This window comes from Diaphorina citri, unplaced genomic scaffold, assembly GCF_000475195.1.
Source record: "Diaphorina citri unplaced genomic scaffold, Diaci psyllid genome assembly version 1.1 scaffold578, whole genome shotgun sequence".
NCBI lineage: Eukaryota > Metazoa > Arthropoda > Insecta > Hemiptera > Psyllidae > Diaphorina > Diaphorina citri.
This window is the reverse complement of record NW_007378012.1, coordinates 1-14,402: the sequence shown is the minus strand read 5'-3', so window position 1 is coordinate 14,402 and position 14,402 is coordinate 1. Positions and strand designations below refer to the sequence as shown.

The window sequence follows — 14,402 nt, the reverse complement described above, 5'->3', positions numbered from 1 at the left end:
ACCCTCTTGGATAAAATCCTAAAGTCCACCCTTCTATCGGTATAATGGAACCACTTGTTCTAAGAGGGTTAGGTGGTAGAAAACGCCTCCGGCGTTAACCTCGCCTAGTGGTTACCTTCCACTCAAGAGTCTATTATTATTATTATTATAACCCTCTTGGATAAAATCCTAAAGTCCACCCTTCTGTTGGTATAATGGAACAACTTGTTCTAAACTGACAGTCTAAATAAAGCACTACTTATACTTATTGTATACTTATACTTATTGTATACTTATACTTTCTGTTTCTCTGTTTCAGAATGGCTTCGTCGAGTGCAACAGGAAGTCCTGTCCCAACCAGGAGGGCTGTCACAAACTGTTAGAGGCCAAAGAGAAAGATGGCTGCTGTCGAAAGTGCCAAGGTGAGTTTGGACCTTTACCCCTGTTTGTAGAGAGATCGGAGCTCCGTTTAAAGTTTTAAACAAAGAGTTTAAATACTTTTTTAAAAGAGGTTTAACAGAGGGAACTGTAATTGCTAAGACAGGAGGGCTGTCACAAACTGTTAGAGGCCAAAGAGAAAGATGGCTGCTGTCGAAAGTGCCAAGGTGAGTTTGGACCTTTACCCTTGTTTGTAGAGAGATCGGAGCTCCGTTTAAAGTTTTAAACAAAGAGTTTAAATTTAAATACTTTTTTTAAAGAGGTTTAACAGAGGGAACTGTAACTGCTAAGATCTTATCGTCCCGAAAGCGAAGATGGGAGGAAGACAGGATAGGAGAAAGCAAGCCGTTCCGAGAACCTTATCCGTTCAGAATAAAATCCGCATCAGGCGGGAATGAAACCCGCGGCGTAGTGCTTGTAAGGCAGACGCGCTACCAAACCAAGCTAACTAGGCTGGCCATGTCTCTCTTGATCTGGTCTTTCCATCTCAGCTTTGGTCGTCCTCTTCTTCTCGTCCCTATTAATTCTCCTTCCCAAACACTCTTGATCAAACTTTCATAATCTCTTCTTAACACATGTCCCTGTTTCACAAAAATCTTTTAAAATCAGTAAATTAGCTTTTCTTTGCCCTTTTTTCGGGTATATTTCTTGCGTTCTTCTCACTTTCCCTTGTCCTGTTTTCCTTTACCCAGGAGGGCTGTCACAAACTGTTAGAGGCCAAAGAGAAAGATGGCTGCTGTCGAAAGTGCCAAGGTGAGTTTGGACCTTTACCCTTGTCGGAGCTCCGTTTAAAGTTTTAAACAAAGAGTTTAAATTTAAATACTTTTTTTAAAGAGGTTTAACAGAGGGAACTGTAACTGTTAAGGTCTTATCGTCCCGAAAGCGAAGATGGGAGGAAGACAGGATAGGAGAAAGCTAGCCGTTCCGAGAACCTTATCCGTTCAGAATAAAATCCGCATCAGGCGGGAATCAAACCCGCGGCGTAGTGCTTATAAGGCAGACGCGCTACCAAACCAAGCTAACTAGGCTGGCCAGTGGCCATGTCTCTCTTGATCTGGTCCCGTTCAGAATAAAATCCGCATCAGGCGGGAATCAAACCCGCGGCGTAGTGCTTATAAGGCAGACGCGCTACCAAACCAAGCTAACTAGACTGGCCATGTCTCTCTTGATCTGGTCTTACCATCTCAGCTTTGGTCGTCCTCTTCTTCTCGTCCCTATTAATTCTCCTTCCCAAACACTCTTGATCAAACTTTCATCGTCCTCTTCTTCTCGTCCCTATTAATTCTCCTTCCCAAACACTCTTGATCAAACTTTCATCATCTCTTCTTAACACATGTCCCTGTTTTACAAAAATCTTTTAAAATCAGTAAATTAGCTTTTCTTTGCCCTTTTTTCGGGTATATTTCTTGCGTTCTTCTCACTTTCCCTTGTCCTGTTTTTGCCTTTACCCTTTTCGGGTATATTTCTTGCGTTATTCTCACTTTCATCCCCTTGTCCGACAGGTTGCGTTCATCACGGCGTATTTCGAGAGTCCGGTTCGGAGTGGACAGATCCAGACAACCCGTGCCGGATATTCACGTGTAAGGCCGGCGTAGTGACGGAGACTGAGATGCAGTGCTACGCGCCGTGCAAACACCCCACACCCCCCGGCCCCGGACAATGCTGCCCGACCTGTCCAGGTAAGTGACCTTACGGCCTTCTATATATGGCCTTCGGCCTCCTAAATGCTACCTTCGGCCTTCGCCATGTGGATTTCGACCTTCGACATGTGGCCTCCGGCCTCTTAAATGTGGCCTTCGCCCTTCTACATGTGGCCTTCGGCTTCCTAGTTTTGTCTTTCGGCTTTCAGGCCTTTTTGACCTTGAAACTTGGCCGTTTTGTCTCCTACTAGAGACAAGGAAAAGGGCTAAGTTTCCTTTTTTTTTTCAAGAGGTTTGAGACAACTCTAACAACAGCACTGAGGTCTTATCGTCCCGAAAACGAAGGAGAAGGAAGACAGGATCTGAAGGTGTGTCCACAAATAGTCAAACTTTGGACGCACTTTAGGAGACAGTTAGACAGGAGAAATATTTTTTTGGGATACCTTTTTACTTTCCTTATTCGTAAGAGCGTTCCTCAAAAATTCCGTTCCTGATCATGAGGACTACATAGTCCGAAGCCTAATCTCGGGAACATGGCATAAAAGCGCACAAGACAAGGCAGACCACCTGACTCGATATATACAGGGTGTCCCCTGTGTACAGTTACCGGGAGCTTGGTGTGTATGTGGACGGGTGACCCAGACAGTTACAAATCACTTTTTTCGAGGAGGAGGAGAAGGAGAAGGAGGAGAAGGGATTTCAACTCTGACAAGAAATTTCAGTTTTCCTTTCGTGTTGGCAAATCCGTTCAAAAGTTTTGGACATTTATAAATGTATTAAGTCAAAGAAAGAGGAGAACTTTCTAGACCGAAGTGGACTGAATTAAAAGATTCAACTCCCAGGGCGGACTTGATTGTAATGAATTAAATCAACCTTGGGACTGGGATTTCGCATCTCTACTAAATACAATATCAATACAAAACCCACTAAATCTAATGCGCCAGCCTAGTTAGCTTAGTTGGTAGTGCATTTCAACTTAATCACTGAGATTGCCTTTTGTTTATACTGTAACATGGTTTTATAACTAGGTATCTTATAGTCCTGAACTTTGTGGTCAGGAGAGACCGGACTTTACGTTTCAATTTCATGATTCCTTATTCTATTCCTCTTCTTTATTTACGTTTCAATTTCACGGTTCCTTTAGCCATAGGCAAGTAAGCTAGTGCTTTGGATTTTAATTTTACTATTCCTTGTTCTATTCTTCTTTTTTTAACGTTCCAATTTCAGGATTCCTTTACTTAGATACCTTACTTTTCAATTCCATAATTTCTATAGTTACCTACTAGTTACTTCAAGTTTACCCTGTATCACAACTGAACTTCAAAGATCCGGAATTTCGAAAACAATCGACTCTATCCTGGCTCTATGAATCAATCAGATATCAAATGAATTAAAAATCAGATAAATCAATGAGACAATCAATCATTTAATGAACCAATCAGATAATAGATCAGCTAATGAACCAATCAAATGCAAGTCTTCCTTACTGTCAATCATCCTGGATTTCCTGGTGAGAGGGGAATAGCGACCACATTCCGCGCGATTGGTTCCCACAAACATGTTGTGTCTTAAATAGCAAGGTCAGAGCACAGAGCTCACCTAACGATGTAGGAGACTAAAGGATCAACTGACAGATTATCTATTTGAAATGGCCGTCAAAAATTACTGTCCAATCTGAATATTCTACCTTTTTTTTATGAGGAGGAAAAATCTTTATGACATCTCCAGCATGGTGTGGAGGGTATGCTGGAGTCACGGCTCAGGGTATGGTGTTTCGCCCTTCTGTGGCACCATTCCTGGCCGCTCAACCCGCTAAAAAACCTCCCCGCTCTTCTTTCTTGGTCCAGGAACTTTTCTGTTATGACTTCGGGAATATTCTACCTTGTTTAGACTGCTGGGGTAAAGGGACTTTTTAGTCTCATTCGAGCAGGATAAACAAGGTATATTCTATTCTATTCTATTCTAAATCTAATGCAAAACCCAGTGGAATGAGAAACAAAGTAAATACCATGCTTTGTTTTAAACCATCCAATATTATCTTCTTTGCAAGAGATCAGCAAAATATGCAAGGAATCTGCATTGATTGTGAGCACTAATGGTATTCATAAGTATAAATATATATTATTTATTTTCTTGTATATTAGTAGCTACAAAAATCTACCTAAGTATTTATACAATACAGAATAGCACATATTCATACAGATTAATATAATGAACATTTATAAGTACCTATTATACAATACAGAATAGCACATATTCATACAGATTAATATAATGAACATTTATAAGTAAACAGAAATAAATATAAAACAGATGAAAATTTCTAGAAGCTAATTAGGTAAAATCGTATTAATCGGAAAAACAAGACGGAAAATAATGTGGATTTTTCATTGTGTTAAGCATATTTTAGTAGCTATACAAAAATCTACCTAAGTATTTATACAATACAGAATAGCACATATTCATACAGATTAATATAATGAACATTTATAAGTAAACAGAAATAAATACCTATTAAACAGATGGAAATTCCTAGAAGCTAACTAGGTAAAATCGTATTAATCGGAAAAACAAGACGGAAAATAATGTGGATTTTTCATTGTGTTAAGCATATTTCAATGTAGTTTCCCTCACTTAATAAATGCGTAGGTACATTTCGAATATTTCAATAGCTTGGACTCGAACCACCAATCTTCACATCCGAAGCTGTCCAATTAACGACAACACCACTGAGTTCGAATATTACCTATGTAAACCTTTGTGAAAAACAGCACTTGTTTCATTACAATAAAAACGGGCCTGAAACAATCACTTTCAATAGCTTGGACTCGAACCACCAATCTTCACATCCGAAGCTGTCCAATTAACGACAACACCACTGAGTTCGAATATTACCTATGTAAAACTTTGTGAAAAAGAGCACTTGTTTCATTAACCTTGATATAAAAACGGGATAACAACGGGCCTGAAACAATCACTTTTCATATTTTAATGTAGCTTCCCTCACTTAATAAATACGTAGGTACATTTCGAATATTTCAATAGCTTGGACTCGAACCACCAATCTTCACATCCGAAGCTGACAATTAACCACAACACCACTGAGTTCGAATATTACCTATGTAAAACTTTGTGAAAAACAGCACTTGTGTCATTACCTTGATATAAAAACGGGATAACAACGGGCCTGAAACAATCACTTTTCCCATTCTTTCATTCCTCTTTCAATCGCGGAACTTTTCAGTCACCCTGTAAGGCGTATTTATTTTCGCGTCAGATGGATCTGAACTCAGTTCTAGACAGGTGGTCTAGGCCTCGACCGGAGATAAATTGTTCCCAGATGTCTGAATGAACTCTTTAGTCTTCAGTGAAGAGTTCCCTAGCCATCAAAATTAAACTTATTGGTTCTAAAGTTCCAATACATACAGGGTGTAGCCAAAGTCTGGCCGACAAGTTTCTGGTACAGATTTTGCTCACAAGCGTACTCTTTAGTCTTCAGTGAAGAGTTCCCTAGCCATCAAAATTAAACTTATTGGTTCTAAAGTTCCAATACATACAGGGTGTAGCCAAACTCTTGCCGACAAGTTTCTGGTACAGATAATGCTCACAAGCGCCCCGCGAACACTTATCAGAGGGGCTTCCTTAGATTTTTATTTTATTTGTTAAGAGGTTTGACAGAGGGAACTGTAACAACGGGTTTGATAGAGGGAACTGTAACATCGGGTTTGATATAGGGAACTGTAACAACGGGTTTGACAGAGGGAACTGTAACAACGGGTTTGATAGAGGGAACTGTAACAACGGTTTGATAGAGGGAACTGTAACAACGGGTTTGATAGAGGGAACTGTAACAACGGGTTTGATAGAGGGAACTGTAACAACGGGTTTGATAGAGGGAACTGTAACAATGGGTTTGACAGAGGGAACTGTAACAACGGGTTTGATAGAGGGAACTGTAACAACGGGTTTGACAGAGGGAACTGTAACAACGGGTTTGATAGAGGGAACTGTAACAACGGGTTTGACAGAGGGAACTGTAACAACGGGTTTGATAGAGGGAACTGTAACAACGGGTTTGACAGAGGGAACTGTAACAACGGGTTTGATAGAGGGAACTGTAACAACGGGTTTGACAGAGGGAACTGTAACAACGGGTTTGATAGAGGGAACTGTAACAACGGGTTTGACAGAGGGAACTGTAACAACGGGTTTGATAGAGGGAACTGTAACAACGGGTTTGACAGAGGGAACTGTAACAACGGGTTTGATAGAGGGAACTGTAACAACGGGTTTGACAGAGGGAACTGTAACAACGGGTTTGATAGAGGGAACTGTAACAACGGGTTTGACAGAGGGAACTGTAACAACGGGTTTGATAGAGGGAACTGTAACAACGGGTTTGACAGAGGGAACTGTAACAACGGGTTTGATAGAGGGAACTGTAACAACGGGTTTGACAGAGGGAACTGTAACAACGGGTTTGATAGAGGGAACTGTAACAACGGGTTTGACAGAGGGAACTGTAACAACGGGTTTGATAGAGGGAACTGTAACAACGGGTTTGACAGAGGGAACTGTAACAACGGGTTTGATAGAGGGAACTGTAACAACGGGTTTGACAGAGGGAACTGTAACAACGGGTTTGATAGAGGGAACTGTAACAACGGGTTTGACAGAGGGAACTGTAACAACGGGTTTGATAGAGGGAACTGTAACAACGGGTTTGACAGAGGGAACTGTAACAACGGGTTTGATAGAGGGAACTGTAACAACGGGTTTGACAGAGGGAACTGTAACAACGGGTTTGATAGAGGGAACTGTAACAACGGGTTTGACAGAGGGAACTGTAACAACGGGTTTGATAGAGGGAACTGTAACAACGGGTTTGACAGAGGGAACTGTAACAACGGGTTTGATAGAGGGAACTGTAACAACGGGTTTGACAGAGGGAACTGTAACAACGGGTTTGATAGAGGGAACTGTAACAACGGGTTTGACAGAGGGAACTGTAACAACGGGTTTGATAGAGGGAACTGTAACAACGGGTTTGACAGAGGGAACTGTAACAACGGGTTTGATAGAGGGAACTGTAACAACGGGTTTGACAGAGGGAACTGTAACAACGGGTTTGATAGAGGGAACTGTAACAACGGGTTTGACAGAGGGAACTCCAAAAAAAAAAAAAAAACCCCCAAAAAAAAACCAAAACCTAAAAAAAAAAAAAAAAAAAAAAAAAAAAAAAAAATGGTCTTCAATACCTGTCATTAAATAGACTTAAAATTCTTTACACATGACTGTAATTACGACTATTATTCCAGTCATATTATTATGATTTATTTGAACTCACTTTCATAGATTTTGGGGGGAAAAAATAGATCAATTTCACACAAGTTATCCGAAAAATCACCGATTGAAAATAATATCCCGCTCTTAATTCTTTCAACATAGGTACCTAATAGGTAATAAAACATAGGTAATAAATAGGTACCTATACCTACATATAGGTAATAGATAATCGTGTAATTTGTGTACCTCACTTAGCATTACCCCATACAATCTATTATTTTTTTCATGGAAGAATTTTTAGGTTCTAAAATTAAAAGAAAAAAAAAGAAGAAGGAATCATTTTTAAAAACATTTAGTTATGAAATGTTATTATTGATTGAGGGATAATCATTTCAAATGATTGATCTTTGTGTACCCGAATGTTAAATAATGGGTAGGTATAGGTAACCATTGATAGGTACCTATTGATTATTGATAGGTAACTATCGATTATTGTTATTTTACGTTCTTTGTTTGGGAATAGCACAATAGAACAGAAGATAGTCGCTGTTTTAGGGTTTGTCTTTTTGAATTAAAATAGAAGGCTAAAAAATATAATAATAATAATAAACGAATATAAGCTAAAAAAAAAGTAAAAAACGAATAACTCTATTTAAACTTTAGTGCCAATAAATCAAGCAATCGCGTTCTGCTGATGCCGGCCACATTCCCCCCCCCCCCCCAGTTAAATCAGAATTAAATAAAAATGTGGAATTTTGAAAGTTAGGTACGTATGTAGGTAATTCAGCGATCAAAGGAAAATCACACAGCAAATCAATAGAAATTGCGATGCTCCCACACTAAAACTAAATACTAGAGATGTGTAAAGACTGACTGACTGAATTAAAAGACTTGAATCCCACTCGGCCACACTCCGGCTGGGCCACTTTTCCACGGCCACTTTTCCCGGCCACTTTTCTACGGCCACTTTTCCCGGCCACACTCCGGCTGGGTGAGGTTGAGGTCCATGTGAGGAGGTATCTTTTTACCGAAATCCGAATGTGGAGCTGGAGGGCAAAACCCCGTCACCACAAACCTTAGTGCCAGCCTAGTTAGCTTGGAGGGTGGTGCGTCTGCCTTGTAAGCGCTAGGTCGCGGGTTTGATTTCCGTCCAGGGTGGAATTTATCCAAAACAGATAAGGTTAGTTCTCAGAACAAGTCACTTTCTCCTATCCTGTCTTCCTTCTCTGTTCACTTTCGGGAGGATAAGACCTTAGAACTCAGCTGTTGCATATAGTGACGTTAACTTTATCTTGGGTTAAAATTGGGGAAGCACCAAACCTATGAGTCAGTCAATGAAAAATGTATAAGTCCCCTGGGGCTGAATTTTATTTCTCAAAAATTCCCCAAATCAGTAATAAATATTATTACAGACATTAGACACCTATTTATTGTGAGAATTGTTTCAGAAATTACGTATACTTGACACGCTAGCCTTTTCATTGTGAGATTTTTTCCTCTGTAGAATGGATGGATGTAATCGTTTAACATTTAATAGAATAGAGAATGATAGGCATTCTTGTTTATCCTGTCAGAATGGGACCGAAAAGTTCTTCCCTCCCGGAATCTAAACTGGGATCTAAACTATACCAAAGTTTTTATAACACGAGATTGACAATTCCAAGATAGATTCACGAAAAATTTCCTGGTAGGTAAGTAAACTTACAGAAATTGTGGCATGATTTATCAGAAAGAGGTCGCTAGTTTCCCGTAAGAGCGAGACCTGAAAAGAAGCAAAGAAAGGAAAAACAGCTCTCAATTTCATTAACATTCGATATATGTATGTACTTACCTACATAGTTTCTTGCCTATCCTGGAGTTACTTACCTACTTTTTATTCATTCATTTCGAATTGAGGTCGATCTGATTACAGTCGTACTTACCTACATAGTTTCTTGCCTATCCTGGAGTTACTTACCTACTTTTTATTCATTCATTTCGAATTGAGGTCGATCTGATTACACTTTAGTTAGAAATAGGATTGTTTTTAGATCTAGAACAAAAGATATATCGGAGTAGAAAGTGATTTCTGATCACTTGGATCAGTCTTTTGTCTAACAAGATTATCTTGATCCAAAGTGATTCTTGATCCAGACAAAAGCGATTTGGTCTTGATATTCATGATTCATTGTTGATCGAATCAAATTTTCTGTGCTTCCAGGGTGCCGCTTCGTATCGGGCCGTAACGCGACGCTGGTGGAAGACTCCTGTCTCAAGTGCCAGTGTGCACGCGGACACTTGACGTGTGTGAAGCGCGCCTGTCCTGTCCTGGCCTGTCCGACTACGTTCATGGAGTGGAGGCCGGGACAGTGTTGTCCCCAGTGTACAGGTGAGTGGGCCGGAGGCCATTAGGAGGTTAAAGGTCATTAGGAGGTTAGAGGCCATTAGGAGGTTAGAGACCATTAGGAGGTTAGGTTCATGGAGTGGAGGCCTCCAACTTGATTTTCCGTTGTTTAGATTTTAATATAATTTTCATCCTTTTTTTCTCCCCCTCCTCTTCCTCAGGACATCGCAATATCATGGAGAACGCCGACAACTCGCTCCTCTCGACCTCCTGCACACTGGGCCAGGAGTTTCACGTCTCCGGCCAGAAGTTCCAGCTCGACCGCTGCACCAAATGTTCGTGCCACAACGCCACCTCGGTGTGCAGCCGGGAAACGTGCCCGGTGTTGGACTGTCCGCCGGACCAGATTATTCCGGGCGGTCCGAAGAAGTGCTGCTCGACCTGTCCGACCGACGTGGAGCTGCCCAAGTATTGCACGTACAATGGGAAGATTTATCAGGTAAGAGGGGAAAACATCACTGTATAAGGTTTGTTTCTTGTTTGAAATTGGAAGCGTAGATGTGTAACTTTTAATAACAGCACGATTGTTTTCAGATCTAGAACAAAAGATACTTATCGGAGTAGAAAGTGATTTCTGATCACTTGGATCAGTCTTTTGTCTAACAAGATTATTTTGATCCAAAGTGATTCTTGATCCAGACAAAAGCGATTTGGTCTTGATATTCATGATTCATTGTTGATCGAACGGAGGGAGGTTTTTTTTCCAAGAGGTTTGACAGAGGGAACTGTAACTGCTAAAGGTCTTATCGTCCCGACCGGTCCTTTAAGGGCCCCTTAAGGGCCCCTTAAAGGTCCTTTTGGCTGAGTCTTCAGTTCACTAAAAAAAAGAGGTGTGATAGAAGATAGAGGGTACTGTAACAACGCACAACGGATGTCTTACCGTTTCGAGACCGAAGAGAGAAGGAGGGGCAGGATAGGAAAAAGCAAGCCGTTCTGAGACCGAACTTTGTCTGTCGAGGATAAAGTTCACTCCGGGCGAGGCTAGAACTCGCGACCTGGCGCTTACAAGGCAGATGCGCTACCTTCCAAGCTAACTAGGCTCGCAAGAGTTTCAAGTTTTAACTCTTTTAACGATTTTGTACTGAGTTTGTCTCGTATTTCGCTATAACTCTCGAAAAGTTTAACCGATTTGGATGAAATTTTGGTAACATGAAGGGAATTTCCCTTACCTTAGGTCCTTTTTGCGAACTTTATCTGTTTATTATGAAGTTCGCTCCGGACGGGGCTCGAACCCACGACCTAACGCTTAATCAAATTTTCTCTGCTTCCAGGGTGCCGCTTCGTATCGGGCCGTAACGCGACGCTGGTGGAAGACTCTTGTCTCAAATGCCAGTGTGCTCGCGGACACTTGACGTGTGTGAAGCGCGCCTGTCCTGTCCTGGCCTGTCCGACTACGTTCATGGAGTGGAGGCCGGGACAGTGTTGTCCCCAGTGTACAGGTGAGTGGGCCGGAGGCCATTAGGAGGTTAAAGGTCATTAGGAGGTTAGAGGCCATTAGGAGGTTAGAGACCATTAGGAGGTAAGGTTCATGGAGTGGAAGCCTCCAACTTGATTTTCCGTTGTTTAGATTTTAATATAATTTCCATCCTCCTTTCTCCCCCTCCTCTCCCTCAGGACATCGCAATATCATGGAGAACGCCGACAACTCGCTCCTCTCGACCTCCTGCACGCTGGGCCAGGAGTTTCACGTCTCCGGCCAGAAGTTCCAGCTCGACCGCTGCACCAAATGTTCGTGCCACAACGCCACCTCGGTGTGCAGCCGGGAAACGTGCCCGGTGCTGGACTGTCCGCCGGACCAGATTATTCCGGGCGGTCCGAAGAAGTGCTGCTCGACTTGCCCGACAGATGTGGAGCTGCCCAAGTATTGCACGTACAATGGGAAGATTTATCAGGTAAGAGGGGAAAACGTCACTGTAAAAGGTTTTTTTCTTGTTTGAAATTGGAAGCGTAGATGTGTAACTTTTAATAACAGCACGAAAAGCTGACGTCATCATCATCATCAGATGTGTAACATTTTTTTTTTTTCGTCCTGTGGGACGGGAACAGCTTCCTTGAGGTGTCCGCACCGGCTAAGTTTAAAAGTGAGTTGAAGTTTTGGGGTTTTGAGGTGAAAAGAGAACCAGGCGGATCGGGAGGTGCACAAACGTCAAGAGTCCGAAGCGCCAACGGGCCTATATTAATTACCCACAAAATCAAATAAAGGTTGAAGTTGAAAATTAACCAAATACAGATGATTCTAAAATCCGAGTAATGTTTTTTTGGATTCATTAGATTCAGAAAAAAACTGGCACATTGCATATTTAGATTTAATTTACAGGCGCTCACTGAAATTTATTTTACTTTGCTACTAACCTCAGTGGTGCAGTGGTTATAACGCGTTGGACTTGAAATCTGGAGGTTGGTGGTTCGAGTCCAAGTCAAATCATTTTACTATGTATTCCTTTATAAAATCCGCCCCGGGCGGGAATCGAACCCGCGGCCTAGCGCTTACAAGGCAGACGCACTACCAACTAAGCTAACTAGGCTGGTGTAACTTTTAGTAGCGCGTAGTCGGTTGCAAAACCAAATCAATGAAAATGATAGAGAGTCTATTACAGCCGATTATACGCTCTACTAAAAGCGCGTCTACGCTTCCAATGTTAGGCAAGGCCTAACTGTTCCTGAACTTTAGCGATCTACCATAAAGAACAATGGGAATTGGTGCATTCAACAGGCTATTGCCGAATAATTCCTACAGTGAGTCATGTAAGCTTCTTCATTCTTCACAATTTTGCGAATTTGCATCACTCAAAGCCTTCTTTTACTGAGGTAAAAGTCATCACTGGTTCCTGCTCGATGAATGTAGCTTCTCTAGTGTCAAGTGTTCTCACTGGGCCGAGTGCACCCCAAATTCAGATATGTTTTTCAAATCGATCTGAGTATCCACCCCTGTTACTAAAAATTACCATTTACCGATGTTTTTCAAATCGATATATCTCGGGATCTAGAAGTCGTAGAAGAAAACTCTGAGTTTGATGATGACGTCAGTTCAGGCTGAGTGCACCCCAAACTAAAAACTTCGACCCAAATCGAACCCGAAACCTTTCTGGTGTGAAAGCCTAGTCAGCCTAGTGTAATACCCACTCGGCAACGGAGGCTACTAGGATAAACAAGGTATATTCTGTAATTCCCCAATTCCCGATTTATTTCCAGGATGGGTCAGCTCCCATGGCGTAGTGGTCACTGCGCTCGCCTGGCACGCGGGAGACCCGGGTTCGATTCCCGGCGGGGTCAAGAAATTTGTATCATGCAAATGATTGATTCCGTGACTGGCCGTCACGGGGCCCACTCAGCCTCGTGAGGAAAATGAGTAGCTATGACATAGAAATAAATGCGCATAGCGACCGGTGCCAGCATGGTAGGTAAACATTGGATTTGAGGATTATTGAGATATTGGGAAAATCCTACAAATGCTGCAGTGAGCACCAAAGTTGTGACATAAACATAATAACACAAAGAAACAGCATTTACATTGTAATAATAAAGGAACACAAAGGCCGGGCGCGGTGTTCCATGGAGGTGTGCCCCCCCATGAACACCCCCTGCCCCCCTCACATGAAGCTGGTCAAGCTACCAGGAGCCTGTTGTGCCCAGTGTATTGAAAGTAAGTATCCACCCCTGTTAGTAAAAATTACGATTTATACCGGTATTTTTAAAATCGGTATATTATCTCGGGATCTAGAAGTCGTAGAAGAAAAAGAAAAATACCCTAGTTCCTCATTTTTTCTGTTCTTCAACGTCGAAACTTCACCTAAATTCCTATCCCAGCAGGATAAACAAGGTATAGGTAAGTATTCTATTCTAAATTAGCGCATAAATTTTCTAAATTAGCACATATTAAGGTCTATTAAATAAGGGGACCATAGACCAAGAGGTGTACTCATTCCATGACTGGTTTGAATAATTTATGAATATTTAAAACCACCCTATTGTTCAAATTCCTCGTCTAACAAAAGACCCATTAGACAACCCATTAAAGAACAACATACATACATATAACAAAATGAGGATTTACTTAGTTACCAAATACCAATCGTGAATTCAAGATTGTGTTAGAAAGCACCCTATAACAAATGAGGACTTGTTTACCAATCATGTTTTAACAAAACTCCATTTTTTTTTACCTTATTAACTGGAAAGAGAGTCCATTTTATTCTCCAAACCCGTCAACACTCTTCCATACTCATTCTTCCATTTTTCTTTCATTCATACTGAAAGCTATTTTCTGTTTATCTTTCAAATTCCATTCTAATATGTTTGTTTGTAAGGTCTTATTCACCTCTGAATTCTTTATGTTTGTTTAAGAAGTCGTTATTAACTTCATTGAAAAGTTTCATCAATAGAGTTTTCTCCTAGAGTAGTTTTTCTTTTGTGTCTTGGTCTCTATCGGGGTCATCCATTACTTCATCAATATTTCTTTTGATCCTTTTCTTGTGGGTGTTGTTGTGTAGGTTGGTTGTTCTTTCTCGTCCTTTGTTTGCGAAAACATTGGGTTTCTATCTCATTGTCAGGTTTTGTTTTTATCTTTTGTGTTTTGTTTTACGAGTGTATCACCACCGATTGCTTTGTCTTCGTCTATGATAGCAATTATGACGTTAAAAGCATTTTCATGTTTTTTTTTTTTTTTTTTTTTTTTT

General features: G+C 41.2%; 1 protein-coding gene and 1 non-coding gene across 2 annotated transcripts; both read left to right on the top strand.

Annotated features, from left to right (window-relative positions):
* Positions 1–288: 288 nt before the first annotated feature.
* On the top strand, positions 289–12,942 carry LOC113467890 (kielin/chordin-like protein). Its single transcript, XM_026824362.1, has 8 exons — positions 289–401; positions 1,920–2,096; positions 9,544–9,711; positions 9,888–10,165; positions 10,334–10,349; positions 10,998–11,165; positions 11,341–11,618; positions 12,919–12,942. Exons 2-8 carry the CDS (start codon positions 2,027–2,029, stop codon positions 12,940–12,942), a joined length of 1,002 nt encoding a protein of 333 aa, XP_026680163.1. The 5' UTR covers positions 289–401; positions 1,920–2,026.
* Positions 12,928–12,999, top strand: Trnaa-ggc. Its single transcript has one exon. It is a non-coding gene; the product is annotated as a tRNA-Ala (tRNA).
* Positions 13,000–14,402: the final 1,403 nt, after the last annotated feature.